This window comes from Salvia splendens, chromosome 9 (genome assembly GCF_004379255.2).
Source record: "Salvia splendens isolate huo1 chromosome 9, SspV2, whole genome shotgun sequence".
Taxonomy (NCBI): Eukaryota; Viridiplantae; Streptophyta; class Magnoliopsida; order Lamiales; family Lamiaceae; genus Salvia; species Salvia splendens.
Genome location: NC_056040.1, coordinates 31,588,404 through 31,606,302, shown reverse-complemented (window position 1 = coordinate 31,606,302; position 17,899 = coordinate 31,588,404). Strand labels below are relative to the sequence as shown.

General features: G+C 37.7%; 1 protein-coding gene across 2 annotated transcripts; it reads right to left on the bottom strand.

Annotated features, from left to right (window-relative positions):
• Positions 1–14,393: 14,393 nt before the first annotated feature.
• LOC121749035 (DNA repair protein XRCC3 homolog) lies at positions 14,394–17,048 on the bottom strand. 2 transcript variants are annotated; one of them, XM_042143650.1, is made up of 3 exons: positions 16,093–17,048; positions 15,781–15,803; positions 14,394–14,897 (listed from the first exon to the last, which is right to left on the bottom strand). In XM_042143650.1, the coding sequence occupies exon 1, from the start codon at positions 16,989–16,991 to the stop codon at positions 16,173–16,175; it is 819 nt and encodes a 272-aa protein (XP_041999584.1). In that variant the 5' UTR covers positions 16,992–17,048; the 3' UTR covers positions 14,394–14,897; positions 15,781–15,803; positions 16,093–16,172. The 2 variants fall into 2 exon arrangements, with proteins under 2 accessions (XP_041999584.1, XP_041999585.1); XM_042143651.1 differs by lacking the exon at positions 15,781–15,803.
• Positions 17,049–17,899: the final 851 nt, after the last annotated feature.

Sequence of the window (17,899 nt, the reverse complement as noted above, 5' to 3'; positions counted from 1 at the left end):
GCGCTCCTGCTCTCGGCTGTGTGGCTCGCACACCGGCTCGTCGGGGTCTCGGCAGTTTTCGGCCAGTAAGACGCGCACAGGCATCGCCGCTCTTGGCCAGCCGCTGACTATGTCTCGGTGCGTCGTGGATTCTCGGCCAGCAGGACGTTGGGTGGGGCAGTTGCTCTCGGCCAGGGGCACGCGCGGTGGCACGACCCCTCTCTTCGTACGAGCACTGTGCCATGTCTCCGCCCATGTCTATCTCAGCATGAGCTCCGCCTGAGGCTCGCGGTTGAGGCCGGCGGCGTGCATGAGCCCTCGCTCGTCTACGCGTCGCCCCGTGATCGCAGCTCCCACGCTCCCACTGTCTCGACATCCCTGTTTTGATCGTGCGTGGTGCGATCCGTCTCGGCGTGAGCGCCGACGGATCGCATGTCTCGTACGATCAAAAAATTAAAGTTCTTTGATTCGATTGTTCTTGAGTTCAACATGCATAAAAATTAAACAAAAACAACAAGAACATGCTCCGTAATCAAATAACACATGCATACATGAATTTTGCAAAATTTAAATCCAAATAATCAGAGCCAAAGGCTGGCTCTGATACCAATTGATCGGGTTGGCAGCGGAAGCGTGCGTTCTAACGGATCACATAAAACTGATCTATTTAGCAGATTATTTAGATAAATTTTATTCGCGCAATTATCACATGTATCATGCTCATAACTTGAATTCTAAACACGTTTTAGTACAAATAATCCCTGAAACATGCGTACTACGGAGTTAGCCAATTTACCTCGTTGATTCACTTAAGAATCGAAGATGGCTTGCGTCTTCTCCACGTGAAGATCTTGAGAACTCGACCTCAGATCTTCTAACTGGTATCCTGGACTGTAGACTGGTTTTTGTGTGGGCAAATCTCACCAGTATACTAGGACTTAAATAATGAAGACATAAATCTGCTCACGGAATGAGAGCAATTTTCGATCCTTTCTCAAAGATGAGGGGGACAAAAATTATGATGTGGAAAAAGTGTTTATTCTGTCTCCTTTATTCTCCTATTTATATTAAGTCACATATTGGGCCCAGTCAGGGATCTAAGGAAGAATTTGGACATGGCCTCACCCAATTAGCTTTTCACTAATTAAATTGAACCCAAAATTTAATATAAGCTTATATTGGAATATTACAAGCATGCCACTACATAAGTAATATTGCACTGCCTTTCCAAATCCGAAATTACAAGTATTCTGGGTTTCCTTTTAGTGTGTTACATTCATTTCCCTCGCTTAAGATAGAAACATTCATTAATTAATCAATGTCTGCTATGGACTTAATTAATTAACATATTTTAATCTCCAAGAGTGGACTTAGCAAGAAACTCTTATTTATTATTCATAGAGTAATCAAACTCCAATTAGCTATGTTCCGAATAATAAAACCCTGTTTCGAGCTCCTCTTGTGGATGTTATCAACCGAGACTCTCCTCGCGCACGATTCAACATAATAGCAATCCTAGCACCGCTAGATAATGATCACCACTACCCAATATACCTGGATCGTTGGGTGACGAAAAACCCGCACATTTGGTAAGTCAAAGTAGTAGATACTCAATATCGTATGCTCAATGCTAACGTACATTGATTAAGACATTAATTATCAAGACCTCGTCTTTTAGTAGATAGCATAAAGACTCGTCTTGCCGTTTAGATCCAATTCAGTGCTCCACCACACCAACGTCATCTTATTTCAATAAGGCTTAGACTGACATTGCAACCTTTCACGATAGGTAGTCTAGGTCTATCTAGGTTGTGAAATTCTTATTTTTCTTTATTCAGAACTGACCGTGTTACCTTAAATTGGACGCGGTCCACAACCGGTCTACTAAAATAAAGACTTAGACTTTGTTACATTCGCTTATACATTTAAATATGTAATAAACATCCATTAAATGTAAAACATAACAACATTATGACAAAATTAATATGTTGCTTTTACTTGGAAAATAATAATTATAGTTTTACAGTATTCAATCACTCGAAAGGTAATTTCTATTATACAAACCCTAACAGTGACAAGCTCTTAGGTGGTTGGTCGGTTGATTGGTGCACATTGCATGTTCCAAAGTACTACTTCCGAGTGAATGCGGGGTCAATCCATTAAGTTTTGAGGACTTGTGTGGGTTGGTGTGATATGAAAAGAAACATTATCTAGGTCTACAAACTGCTAAATTGTTTAACTTGCTCGAGGCGAGCAAGACATAAGTTTGGGGGTATTTGATGTGAATCAAATTGTAGTCCTTTATAGATTACTTTAACACACATTTTTAGGTGAAAAATGAACTCATTTTGATATATTGTAGGACTAAAGACCAAGCTATAAGAGAGAGAGGAGGAAGAAAACAAAGGTTCGAATCTGATCAGTAATCAGCCCTTCAATATTAATTTAAAATGCTTTTACAAGTCCACCATTACATTCACCTTCGAAAGAGCTTCGCGTGGATACCTCGCACGCCTCAATCAGAGCCCGGTAGAAGAAGATATAACTGTTTTACGAAGACTACACAATGCAGTGAAAAACGCGCAACCGGGCGTTTAAACGCGCGACCGTGTCTAGAGTCAGACAAAACGCCTAAACCGGGCGTTTGGCACTGCGCAGATTGCCCGACCGGGCAAATATTACTTGACCTGCTTTTTCAGCCCTAACTATCTAAATAACTAGGGCACGACTTCCAATGCATCTTTTGGCGGCTGGAGGTGATTTTTAGAGAGAGAAAGAGGTTTGGAGTCCATTTTTGGGAGGAAGAAGATGAAGCTTGAGGCTAATTCTTCCCTAATCTTGCCCATATGGTAGCATTTACTTGTTTTCTTGTATTGTTGCCCACTATGAGTGGCTAGATTTTAGGGATTACTCTAGTTAGTTAGGGAAGCTTGTAAATATGAATCCATGATTGTGTTTTTAGTGATTTTCGTATTTTAGTTATTGTCTATGTGTTTATTTCAATCCGTGTTGGGTTTTGATAGCAAACTTAATCCGGTAAAGTGTTAGGTTTGGTATACTGAAAAGCATGTTTCGAGCACAAATAGAATCTTGGTTGTATACGAAAAACTCTACAATCCACTTTTAACCCGATTCAGTATTATTCGAGCAGATTGCACGAATAGAATCAATATATTATTATATTGTGTGTGCTTGTGCATTTATAAGATGTTGTTTAAACATTTAAATGTATAAGAAGCAAACAAAGTCTAAGTCTTTTGCTTAGTAGACTGGTTGTGGGCGTCGTCCACTTTAAGGTAACACAGTCGATTTTATGCAATGCTTTGCAAAAGAAAAAGAAGAATTTCACAACCCATATAGGCTTAGACTACCTATCGTGAAAGGTTGCAATGTCTGTCCGATATTTATAAGCCTTACTGAAATAAGATGACGTTGTTGTGGTATAGCACTGAATGGATCTAGCAGCGAGACGTGTCCTTATGCTATCTACTGAAAGACTAGGTCTTCCCAGTAAGGTCGACACAGTCAGTCAGGAAGATGCTTTCCCACCCAATCGGCCGAAGCATTGGCATCCGGGAAGCAGTCAAACAGGACTTCAAAACCCAAACCCAATTCAACTTCAAATATTATAATATGACCTAAAATTGCTTAATTATGACCTTCCGTGTTTTTGGTTAATTATTGACCATTAGATCATCTAATCTTAGGGCCAAGATTTGGTCTGCATTTCTGGATTTAAACACATACTTATTTTGATCATCTCCCTATATGTATATATATATATATATATATATATATATGTATGTATAATAAAAGAATCAGATCCCAAAATCAAAATCTTAATGCCCGGTACATTCAACAAAAGTCCAACAAGATATAATTTCTACATCGTGAGTCGAAGAAGGCGGGTACATCAACAAGTGCAGCCCGAACTGGAATTGGTTTTTCCTACACCAAATCAAACAAATAAATATTCTAAATAATTAAAGTAATGCAAGTTAAATAATAAAACAAATATAAAATAAACTGGCAGATCCTAGAGGATCGATTTTTCCGACTGCAGCATTAAATGCTGCATTTAATGATAGCAGGCGAATCATATCTCCTAACAAAAGATAATATTTGAGAGAGGGATGTCAGGCCACTTGCATTCCTTACACTTAAATACCGTCACTTTCACCTACCCCACCCTCCTACCAAAATTTACTCATCTCCAAAAAGGCAGCAAGAATCCTTCTACCATAGTAGGGAAAAGGACGTCCACATCATAGAGGAACATTCCAAAAACAACAAGTCATTTTCTTCTTCACACCACAGAGGTGAGTACCATCAACACCTCACTTTTTTTCCACGTATTACAACATATTGCATATTGGCAATTTAACACCTCAAGAACATAGTTGCTATAGCATCTCAAGAACATAAAAATGGCAGATCCTCAAAGGATAATAGGAACTTAGCTTGAAATGACATAGGAGTCTGCCGGAGAGGCTTCCGGCAGCGAGCTCGGCACTCCGTCGCCGACGGTGACAGCCCACGCTCCAAAACCGTCTGTCTGTTTTCATTCTTTTGAATCTGAAAATTTTATATTTACACCAAAACTATTAGATTTGAAGATAAAATTTGAGAACACAAAACATATAAAGGAAAGATTAAGTCTTTATAGAAATTAAACAAAAGAGAAAGAAAGTTAAAACTTAACCATACTTGTCGATACAGCGACAATGAGAACCGTCAGAGAGGGGGGCAGCAGCGGTGGGTTGCCGCCGTGTGCAGCAACGGCGAGGCGAGGAGGCCGAAGCCGCCACCTGTGCATGCAAATTGGCGGCGGCGGCAGAGCCGAAAGAGAAGAAGAGAGGGGGAGACTAGAGATAGGAGAGAAGAGAGGATAGAGAGAGAGGGAGAGAAACCGACAGAGAGAGAGGGTACAGATCTCCTGCTGTCCGGAGACGGCCGGACTGCCGGGAGGAGGGCGGCGAAGCCGTGCATGTCGGTGGGCGGAAGAAGAGAGAGAGAGAGGGAGAGAAGAGAGAAAGAGAGAGGGAAGAAGAGAGAGGAAGAGTCAGCGGCGACGGTGGGCGGTGGCGCTGAGGATGGCGGCGGCGGTAGCAGCAAGTGAAAAGGGGGGGTTCTCTCATTTTAGGCTTACTGTAGAGTGAGGAAGATGATGAATGGATATACATGTGGATTTTGTTTTAATTGATTGGACTAGCATTTTATTTACTTGGGCCAAGGGAGTGAGGAAATAAATATGAGCCCAGTTTTTTTAAAATCACAATGGCTGTTTTAATTGGAGGGAGACCCTATTTTCGGATTTAGTTATTGTGGGCTAAAAATGGGAGAGAGACTCGGCCCAGTTGCGAAAATGGTATCGAGAAAATCTAATATTAAAATTTAGCCTAAGTTTTAAATTAAGATTTCATAAATGTTTACATTAATTATTGTTTTTATGATTTCTTCAAACGATGTAATTAAACTAAAATGATTGATCTTGGGATTTATTTTAGAGTTTTACGTAAAATTTGTAGTGACACATGGAGTATCAACTTAGTCGAAGCCGGAAATAGCAAACGAAGTAGTAATAAATAATGTAAGTTTTAGAAATTTCTTAATGAATAATAATAATACTAATAATAGTAATAATGTTAATTATGATAATAATAATAATAATAGTAGTAGTAATAGGGCTTGAGCTTGAAATTTTTCTTTCTATTAGATTAGTTTTTGGACCTAAAATTAGTACTTTTCTATTGTGACATTTTCAAAAGGGTACCTTCGCAAGTAAAGTCGGAACGAAAGATTCAAGTTAAGGAAACTAAACGATCAAGGTGAGCTTTCTTATACTAAAAATATAAATTATATTTTATGAAAACATGAACACATGTTCGTGATTTTTAAAGATGTTGTCTTGCCATAAGTATTTTTGTGTATGATGCATTGGCTAAGGCCAAGTGAATTATGAATGATGACCGTGGAAGGTGGCCACCTTCCCGGCACGAGAAACCTCTGTCATGATGGGCACAGAAGGTGATCGCGCGAGAACACCATCTCGGCGGCACAAGTGATCAGATATGGCTAAGTACATGAAAAAGGGGCTGCGGCCTAATGTGAATATTTTTAGTAAGCTCAGACATTTTCAATAAAACCCTGAGTGTTACTTTGATGATGGCTTGACAATATTTTCAAATGTATATTTGTATTTTTCGGTAATGTGTTCACTGAGTACTTTTGTACTCAGCCCAGTATATATTTCTAAATGTGCAGGTTGAGCAGCGAAGTGGTGGAGGAAGTGCTATTGAGACAAGACATTTAATTCAGTTAGATTTTGACTCTCGGAGGTTCATGTCTTCATACATGGAACCGCGTTCATTTGCTTCCGTTATGCATCTTAAAAGAATCAAGTCTATTTTTTTCAAAACTATGATATTTTAAAAAAAAATTACAAATAATTACTCGAGTTTTCATGATCGAGTATCTTTTCTTCTATGTATCAGCACTTGATTAGTCCTGTCTCGCAACCAATGTTTGATTTTATTTTCCCTTAATTCTTTTCCCGCTTCTTATACCCCCTGCCCCTAGTCACGGTTCCCCGACTATGCTCCTTAGCAAGTGCGGTCGTGACAGTTAGCATTGATCATACGGTATTGATTATGCACTACGTTGACTTATCAACTAGTGCGGGTTTTTGCAACCTAATAATCCTGATATATTGGGTAGTGGTGATTAATATCTAGCGGTGCTAGGATTGCTATTATGTTGAATCGTGCGCGAGGTGAGTCTCGTGTGTTAATGTCCTCAAGAGGAGGTTGAACAAGATTTTATTATTCGAAAACTGGTCAGTTGGAATTTAATTATTCCATGAATAATAAATAAGTGTTTCTTGTTAAGTCCACTCTTGAAATAAATAAGATATTAATTAATTAAGTCCATAACAGACATTAATTAATTAATTAATTAAGACATTTATATCTTAAGCGCAGGAAATAAACAACAAACAAAACGGAAACCCAGATTACTTGTAATTTCAGATTCGGATGGGCTATACAATATTACTTCTGTAGTGGCTGCTCGTAATATTCCAATATAAGCTTATACTAAATTGTGGGTCGGGGCACTTAAGGAGGAGGGCCTCGAAATGAGCAAATGCCTCGTAGAGGGGCTCGTCATGGTCTTGCATGAATTGGAAGATCTCACTTTTTAGTTTTAAGATCGTGTCCGGCGGGTAGTACTTGTCGAGGAAGGCATCCACTATATCCTTCCATGTGAAGACTCGTTCTGTGGGCATACACTCAAACCACTCTTTAGCAGAATCAATTTGAGAAAAGGGAAAGAGTCTTACCCTTATGGCTTCGTCGTCGACACCATTTAATTTCAGAGTGTTGGCGATTTCCACGAACTTCGAGAGATGGCGGTTGGCGTCTTCTGTGGCCATACCTGCAAAAGGAGACTGCTCAACCCTTTGTATAAGGATCATTCGCAGCTCAAAATTGTTAGCATCAATACGAGGGCCTTCGGGAAAAGTAATCATATTCCCGTGATTGAATAAGTACATCACGGGTACTATCTCCTTATCCTTCTTTTCCTACGCCTCGCGGGCAGCCTTTTCCGCTTCTCTCTCATCCATCAACATCTTGACCATGGCGTGAAGCCTTTCTAGATCTGTTCTGTCTGCCATTGATCCTTGCTCACTTCTTATTCTCCTTCGGGTCCTTTCAAGTTCGGGATCGCGCGGTTCTAAGCTATCCTTCCTGGAACGCATTCTCATACACAACCTGAAAGAAACAAAAACAAAAAAACCAAATTAAACTAAAATTAAAAACAGAAAGCAAGTAAAATCCAAAGTAGTAAAATTGCTCGTTTGATGATATCAATCACAAAGTGAATGTAGCTCCCCGGCAACGGCGCCAAAAACTTGATGCACATTTTATTAGCACTATAAATACCTGCAAGTATACAGAGTAGGAATAATATAGCTAAAGTTTAGTATCGGATATCGATCACGGGGAACACAGACACAAACTGGCTGTCTTCTACTAAAACTCGATTACTATTTGGAAAACCAAAAGATTTTGGATTTTTGAAAACAAAAAACTGTTTGAAAGAAATAAACAACTAATTGCAGATAAATCACAGAGATAAAAGTATAGAGATAAGGGAATTCCAGGGATGTGCGTTTACAGTTATGGTTATACAAATTCCAACTACAATACCCCTAGCACAGTTCTTACTTTGGTAGAACGAGTCACCTAGTTTATGCTCATGCGATGCAAACGTTGGTTACAAATATTAGGGTTGTCAATCCTAAATACGTAACTCCTAAAAGCTCCTAAGACCCTTAAAAAGTCCTCACTCTCAATTAACAGTGTCGTTTTAAAGGAAGCTAATTGTAGTGTCTATTAAGTGGATCTAACTCGCCAACCTCCTCTCACGATTATGTAGCAAGTTATATTAATTCATCACAGAATGTGTGACTCAAACGTGAAGCATTATCCAACAACTTAAGGAAGAAACAAAGTAAGAACAAACAAATATTAAATAGAGAAGGAATTGTATAACCAAAGTCGTTACTAACACAATCTTAGAATCCTATGAATTTAGTTACACATGATAGAATAATCTAAAGACATAGATTGAAGGGAAAACAATTGGAACATAAAACTAAAGCAAATAGAACCCAAAGGTTGAATCCTTGTAGCTTTAATGTTCTTGAATCCTTCTTCAACTCCTTGCACAATGAAGTACTCTAACTTTTAATATCTAGGAAATATGGTGCAAAAAGAGGATCCCTAATGATGAAACCTGAGGAAGTATTTATAGGGAAAAATCGCCCCTTCTCAAATAAGGAAAAGAGTTGCAAAATATGGAAAATCATGGAGAGAAAATTATGGCAAATCTGCTCGCCGCTCTTTTGTGGAGGACCGCCGCACCTTGGCCAGCGGCCGCCATGCATTGATCTGAAGTTTCTGACTCTTAGGTGGCGTTTGCCACGTATTACCCGACAGTCGCTGGGCGTGTCTTCATTCTATGCACCAATTTTCCAAAATGGACCGCTACAGATATGGCGATCGTTGAGCGCCGGCGGTCGCCGGCGGTGTTGCGACGGTCACTGGTCGCTCCCAGAAACTCCAGATTTCCTACTTCGCATTTTGACTCCCTTTTTAAGCTCAAATATGCACATTTCTCACAAAACATGTCAAAATACTAAAATATATAAAATATGCAAATAATATACATGAAATGCAACTTTGACATTCAAAATGGACCAAATAATGGCCTTAAAATCGTGCAAAATCCGAGCGTATCATCAGCCCACACTGATTTCGAGATACAGTTCGAGAACCAGTTAGAAGATCTGTGGTCTAGTATTGAAGATCATCACGTGGAGAAGGCGCGAGCAATTGATGATTCTTTGGAGAATCAAAATCGGTAACTCTCAACCTAGAAATAATGTTTTAGGATGTATATTCTTTAAACATGAATTATTTGCGTTTTAGCATGCAATTATCTGTTTAACATATGAATTGATTAGTCCCTTAATAGGTCAAATAGATCCTTATCTGATTTATTTGTTTTGTACAAGTCTTTCGCTGTGCAAGGGGCACCAAATCCCAACATAAAGGCCTTAACTTCAATGTCTCTTTAACTTGGAGTAGGGAGGTAACATATATAAGGAACCCTAGGCTAAAACTGATCAGGGGATAGTCCGGGTGGATCTTGTGTGTTGAACGTTCGTAGAAGCCAATCCCGAGCTTACTATGTGAGTGTGGAGTGAGGGGTTGGTGAGTAGAGCCTAGGAGACGTGATCAACTTATACTAGGTGTAAAATTCCACGATCAGTGATCAACTGCGTGAGAGTGTAAAATCAACACGATCCCGATAAATATTGGAAAGTAATTTGACTTTAGGTTTCATGTGAAAAAGCAACCCGAACCAATCTAGGAGTAGTCTTTCCTCTTTATCGTGATTCCTTTGTATTTTTCCTTCTCGTTTCGTCCTTCACTCCCCTCTAGATCAAAAACCCAAAATTAAACTGTTTTACGACTTTTTAGTTAGGTTTACTAGTTTTAGCAATAAAACTCCTCCCTGTGGGTTCGACTCCTTTTATACTGCATTGCACATCTTTATACTTGCAGAGGTAGTATTTTTAGGGATTTATTACTTGTTTTGTGTACTTAAATTGCACCCTAGAAATCACAACATACATTTCCGTAGTTCATTTCATTTCTAACTCGAATTACTTCATTCTGGGGTAATTTGGTCCTTATGTAATTAAGTCAGTGCAGTTCATGAATTAGGATTCAAATTAAGTTAGATTTCATTCCCATTTTTACCATTTCATTTTTTCGCTCCATTTTTCTTTCACTCTTAATCTGATTTTGTTCTTCTCAGCGAAAGAAACCTAGGGTTAAGGGTTCATTGCACCGCCCGTTGACACCACAAATCGGAAAAGGTAGGTGAATCGATTGATTTAATTTCTTTTGCACCATTCATCTACAATCTTATGAATTTTTCTTCTTTTGTGATAGTGTGAGCGAAAATCTGGAATGAAACCCATGAGCCAAAGGTTTGATGTAGTTTCCACTTTATTTTTATTTTTATTTTTATTTTTATAGGTTGGTTAAAGTTCTGTTTCTCTTAAAAATTTTACTGTTTCGGTTATCAATTCTGGATTTCTTGTGATCTGCAATATATTTTTTGAATATTTCGATTGGGTAAATTTGTTTCATCTTAATTTTGTAATATGAATTGATTGAAGTATATGAAGTGATTTCGTAATATGAAGTGATTCACATTAACATACAATGATATCGTATTTAGGTGAACCTATTACATTATAAGATGAAGAAAGTTTTTTATTTAGATGAAGTAATTAGGTATGTTGTGACTGAATTTCATTTGTCGTGAGGAGTATATATGTCTACATATTTGGTATGTAGTAACTTAATTAATTTTATCAGAATGTATTTGTGGTGAGTTCGAATGTTCTGTTGTGAAAGTTGATTATTTGATGAAGTGGGTTGGTCTTTGGTGAAGTGACAAATATGTGTTTTGTTGGGAAGTTAAGTACAAGATGAAGAACGTTGATTAATAGATGAAATGATTACATCCTTTAATTTTGAAATTGGATTCGTTTTCAGTGTATTTGTGGGGAGTTCTGATTGTTTTTTTAATTCAATAATAGAAGATGGTCTGAAGTGAATTCATCGATATGTGTTTTAAGCAAAATGTTTGATTAAATCAATGAAGTGGCTGGATTATAAGATGGATTGTTTCTCATCTCTGATACTTTATTGAATTAATAAAAATAGGTGAAGTTATTACATTGTAAGATGACAAAATGTGATTATATTATGAAGTGATTACATAGTGTAATTGTGAATTTAAGTGCATTTGTAATGTGTTCGTTTTTTTTTATTAATGCAAAAACAGTCATGAATGCCTCAACAACAAACGCATACTACGAAGAGGCAAGCAAATACAATGATATATTGATGTTGAAAAAATATAGCATATTACCTAAAAAATAATAATGTAATTCTTGGTTTATATTTTGGGGTAGGGATACCGACCATAGTTTTGAAATTGGCACCGAACATTTCCACGAATTTTATTTATGTTCAAAATTTGTGTACACATATTTCACCTTAGTTAATGATTGGTTTCATTTAGCAATTCTCTATCAAAATTTATTTCAATCACATTCGATCACATTTTTCAAAGTAGATTCATTTTAACATAAAATGATTCCATATTTGGGTGAACTTATTACATTATAGGATGAAGAAAGTTGTTTATTAAATGAAGTAATTTGGTACATTGTGACTGAATTTCATTTGTGATGAGGTGTATGTATCTTTAGATATTTGGTATACTATAACTTAGTAGTAATATGTTAGTGGAGTAATATATTACTCATTTATTTCTATTTTCGCATGTCCTTAAGAATTTGTCGCATTTCACTTTTACCTAAAATGGTATTTTTAACTTCACTTTTTCAATCACTTTATGTCAAATCCTCTTTCTCTCTCTTTCTCTTTCAAGCATAAACATCAAAATTTTCAAGCACAAACATCAAATTTTGCGGATATAAAAAAAAGAAAAAGTAAACACCATAAAAATAATTACAAAATTCGTTCTTACGTCGCTCTCTTCTGTGAATTCATACCCTCTCCTCCTTCTTTGCTGCCCATTATCAAAGAAAAGAAGGAGCAAACGAATTCTGAGCGAGAGAATACAATTTCGGTGTATGTGTTATTGTTATTTATACATATATATATATATATATATATAGAGGGGTGTGATAAAATACAAACTCTCTAAAATACAAACTATACAAACTTTAATCATACTCACTTAATACAATTAATCAACGGTTAATATAAGAGATTTTTCTAATGTCAACATTTTGACATCGAAAAATCAGAATTTGGACACCCCCGTCGACAGAATTTGTACACTCCGTACATCCCCCGGTGACATAATTTGTACATTCCGTTGACATCGACCCCCGGTGACAGAATTTGTACAGTCCGTTGACATAATTTGTACACTCCGGTGACAGAATTTGTACACTCCGGTGACATAATTTGTATAGTTTGTATTTTAGAGAGTTTGTATTTGATCACACCTCTATATATATATATATATTCGATTGTACTGGAGCTGTGTTATTTGGTGCTGGATGTTAGTTTTGCGGCTATCAATTCTTGATGTAAGTGTTTCTTCTAAAAAACAACTTAAATAAAGAAATCTTATGTGTAGACTATGTAGTGTTAATCATAGTAGAATAATTCTTGAAATGTTGTTAAAAGATTATTTGCTGAAAATAACATTATGCTTTACATTTTTGGTTAGGCAGAATGGAATCCTCATACAGAACATGGCTTAGAGCAAAGACAGAAAGGTTGTCAGGGGGAGGATTTAGATGAGCTGAGTAGAGAGCTTCAAATGGCTTTAAGCACTGCTAAATGGCAGGTTATTACTTCATCATACGTTGTGTTTCACGTTCATCATCAATAAGCTTTAACTTAATGAGTAAGAAATTCATTTAGCTGCTAGCTCATAGCTCTCTTTGTCTACGTGGTTCTTGTAGTTTGCCTAATTGCACTTTCTTCATGATATGTAACTGGAGGAGTTTGAGAAGGCTATTTGTATGAGCCACAGAAGCCATCGAGATGATATAACTGTTAGTAGGCATAGCCAGTTTGTTTCTGTAGTAGAAGACCAAATATCCCGCGTTGAAGCAGCATTGAAGGAATCATTTCAAGGAGAAGGGAAGAAAGAGTTACACAAATGTGACGACTTAGCTCTTTTTCTTTCTGGAAGCACAAATGTTAATGAAGCCATTGGAACGAGCTTCCTAAATAAAGAAAATTAGTGGGAAAGAAAATAGCAATATTGGTTCTGAAGTTAGTTCCACAATACAAAGCTCGGATGAGGGAAGGAGCCCTCAAAAAGCCAACGACGATGCCAGCCAGCAATATTAGTTTTTATGCTGATAGAAATGCTAGTAATCGTAGAACTTGGAGTCCATCGCATAGGGATGCTCTGGAGATTGTTATTGATAAGGATGATAGACAAAACAATGCTGATATTGAAGCGACACCCAAGGAGAAATGCACAAAACCTTTCTTTTGGAATTCAAGGGGTGAAGAAGATCATGTTGTATTTAAAGGAGGAGTATTATGCCCTCCTCAGTTAAATATGATTAATTGGATTAATCAGGTTAGTCTCTGTGATAATTCAAGTAACTTCCATAATAGCTAGATGCCTCTATAATTTCAATTCATTTAATATTTGAAGTGTGTTTACTCATAAATATCCCTATCCTAATACGGGAAGTCAAGAGAATCTACAATAGGGAAAAGGTAAACATATGCTCTTACTATTTTAAGATACTAATCTTTTTGTGCCTGGTTTGCAGATGGTTGCCAGTCCATTCCCTACGTGATAATTTTTTCAGTAGGTATGTGTTCTTTCTCTAACAACTTAGTTGATGATATACAAAGGGAAAGTGTTGGCTGTTACAAAGGTGGAGATGTATGCTCATTCACCACCTTACCCTGCAATGTATTAGTCACCAGCAACAAATATTTGTCCATCCAAACCGAAGCTTGTAAACAGCTATTGCAATACACAATATATGCCTCATGCTCGTATTTGTAGAATCAAACATCCTCTTCTATGCTACCAAGGGTTATGGGCATTATTTTTATGAGGGCTAACATATTATCATGTTGCTTTGTGTTTCAGTTTGCTTTGATGATGATGATTATGCAGGGATGCTTGAAAGAAATGGTATTGTTTGTTAGCTTCAATTTTTGTTACTACTATTCTTCATTGAAAGACCTCTCTCATCTCAGAGGCGTTACCTGGTGAATCCAAGCATACAGATAGCATAGAAGACAGAAAAATGTATCTTTTCCTGCAAATAGGAATTGTGAAACAAAATACTTTCTAATAAAGAAGGTTTAAATGTACATGTAAAGTGTGTTTCTGGGTATATTTCAACAGTACCATAGCTTTTTGATTCCAAGTTAAGTAATCATATCAACAGGCAAGCATTGAAGCGCAGCTAATCAGCCAATATCTGAGTCCATATACATTTGATTAAGTAATTGCATATATAAATCCCTTTACATAATGACACCTATGAAATCATGCAGAAATATTATCTGCAGACACCAACTGGCGGATATTTTGCAGCATCCCTAATGAAAAACTCGGGACATTCAAACTCCAAGCATTTTAAATCATGTTCAAGGCCATGGCCAACGAGGATTCGAGCTTTTCCAGTTCTAGACTGGATCTTCCATATCGGCTCCCCATTGCATAAGCAGTCTTGAATCTTCCTCCCAACTTGTCTAACTGGTGTTGCATCCCTCAAATACTCCGGCCTTATGCCAGTCGTCTCGTACCTGTAGTTGGTGACAGGAAGGCTTAGGTTGTTGACATAGGTGTGGAAAATGATATTTTCATTCTCATCAATGAGGCAGACTCTTGCACAGAGGTCTAGTGAGCCATCACTGCCTCCTCACACCATTTTGCAAGCCAAAGACACCACTAGAAAACAGAAGTAACACGAGAAGTTTTTGTTTTCAATTGGACTTCAGAAACAATGAACATGCACTAAAACAAGAGATAGCAAAGCTAAAACTCAACTCTTTGACAATCCTAAAATGAAGAGAGATAAAACAACTAAGAGAGGAGGCCAAGAAACCAAAGACCTTCAAAAAATGGTTGATTGAACCAAAATGAGCACATTTCTTCAAAAAAGGAACCTAGGCCGCAACCAATCTATGTAGGTGGGAAGAATCTGTTGAGATTGAATGGCAATGCGTAGAACCAATGTTATCAATCTCGTGTGGCTTATGGCGGTTTGCCTAAAAACCGCCAAAGGGTTATGGCGTATTAGTATGGCGTATTAGTATGGCGGATATGGCGGTCAAAAATTAAATAAATAAAATAATACTTATATATTTATATATAATTCAAAAATTAAAAAATATTTAAAATATAACATCTAAAACACTTTAAACAATTAATAAAGCATAATATACCACTTTAACCACCATGTTTCTTGCATAATGCCCTATTCCTAAATGCAGTACACACGAAATGTTGTCAAATGTCGGATATGGCGGTGCTATGGCAGCGACATGGTGCTATGGCGTTTCCACCACCGAACGCCATGCCATAGCGTCATGGCGCCGCCATATCCGCTATTTGATAACATTGCGTAGAACTCCTCGTCTGCATAAGTTCAAACCCCATGCCATATCAAAAACTGTGGATAATTACCTTGACCACGAACCAGCACAAATCTGCATTTAGCAGAATTCAGAAGTTAAGGTTTCAGCAATATCAGAAAACCAACAAATCAATGCTATCTGAAAATCAGCAAAAAAATAATCCATCGTTTACAGATAACACAACTAACAGTGTTCATTTAGTTTTTGTTTGCTTTGATATCATGTTTTGTAGGATAGCAGGAATTTCCTCATTGTATTTGAACACAAACACGTTCAAGACTAGTACAATAGAACACTGAGGCACTGCAGTGATCATAACAAGTTCATCTTGAAAGACAAAGCTAGCAAATACAGATCTTACCCAAAATTTGGCTTTCGTCTTCAATAATCGATTATGCTCTGTTCAAACGAAATAGCCATTTCGACCCGAATCATCATCTGTCAAACTCCAAAAAGCCCTTCTCTTCTAATGACAAATTCACAGGAAGAATCTGGTAAATGAGGTGCAAACACAACCCTCAAGAATCTCCTGGTCTGCACATTATCATCTCCCACTCTATCCTCCTCTCTCCACATGAACAACCTTGTATTCACACAATTCGCCCACGACAACCCCAAAGTTGCGCAGACCTTCCTCCCCGAAGTGCACAAAGATACAGGATTCCCTATCCTAAGATTATCAGAAGACTCTATTACATCCGTCACTTGGTTTGTCAGCACAACAGCCAACCCGAATTTCCGTGCATAGAATTTCAATTTGGATGATATCTTGAAGAACAAACCCGATCTTCGCTTCAATTCGGGTGCGGTGTTGTCAAACTCCCCTCGGAACAATGCCGCTACGGAGTCGATTACTATAAGCTTGATGTTCGATTTGGGGATGAGAATATCTAAGCGAGGCAATACGTCGAACAGGTGGTCGACAGAATGTAGGGGCTCGATGAAAATCCGATCGAGAGGGTTATGGGGGGAGTGGGGTCTGTGAAATAATAGCTGGTGGATGCGGCGGAAGGGGAATGGGAATTCAGAGTGGAGGTATAGGGAGGCAGCGGCGAGGCCTCCGTCGGAAACTGGGAGCTGTGCGGCGAGAAGTAGCTGAAGCGCAAGCTGTGTTTTCCCGGAGCCGCTCTCGGCAACGATTTCGGTGATGCTCTCGCAAGGAATGCCGCCATGGAGGAGGCGATCGAGGATGGGGCAGCCGAGGGTGAGCTTGGCGGTTTGGGTGGGAAGAGGGCGGCGCAGGAGCTCTGCTGGTCTCATTTCTTAGGTTATTTTTTAATTTCTCCCTCCCAATCAGACTGAATCAGCTACCGGACAGCCCTGCTAATTAAACAAACAGAAAATAATCTGTAATTAAATGGACAATTTTATTCCAAATATACAATTCAGCATTACTATGCAAAAATTATGTTAAAAATTTAATTTTTTTTCTATATCTGGAACGGTGTTCAAAAAATTGAGAAAACAGTGAAACAAAATATAATACTACTTAAAAATAAAAATAGTATATCCAATTATTTTGAAAGGAGTGAATGTCAATTTTGGTCCTAAACATATGGTCGAAATGCCAATTTGGTCCAAAATATTCAATTTTTGAAAAACGGGTCCATAACATATGAAATTCGTGTCATTTACGTCCATTTTTTACGGTGCCGTCAATTAACATAATTTTGACCTGATTAGGCTTATTTTAATTACTGTAACATAATAGTTGTGATCATATGATAACCCCTAATTTGTGTGATAACCCTATAACCAAATCTGGACCACACATATTTTCTAATCTTGTGGCTGAGATTCAAACTTAGATTTACTTCATAAAAAAGGCACAGAGGGTAAATATGTCATTTCCCTCATTTAATTTCTGAATTTCGCTCCATTCTTTCATTCTCTCTAAGTTCGATTCTCTCCTCTTTCTCATCGATTTTGTTCCCAGATTTGAATCCGATTTGGTTCATTATTCCATAATCTCCAGATTTTGTTTCCATATTTCTCGCATAATTGTGAATTGTGACCGGTGTGATGTTTTCAATTTTGCGTTCTTATTTTCATTGATTACCTGTTCAATTGTTGTCAAAATTCGTTCGATGGAGTCTGTAGTAAATAACGAAGGTAACAATTATCATCTATTATTTAGCTTATTGATTGTGTTCATATTTTAATTTATT

What these genes read in the sequence shown, in the direction of transcription:
- LOC121749035 (XM_042143650.1), bottom strand. Translation starts at nt 16,991, where the DNA reads ATGAGACCAGCAGAGCTCCTGCGCCGCCCTCTTCCCACCCAAACCGCC.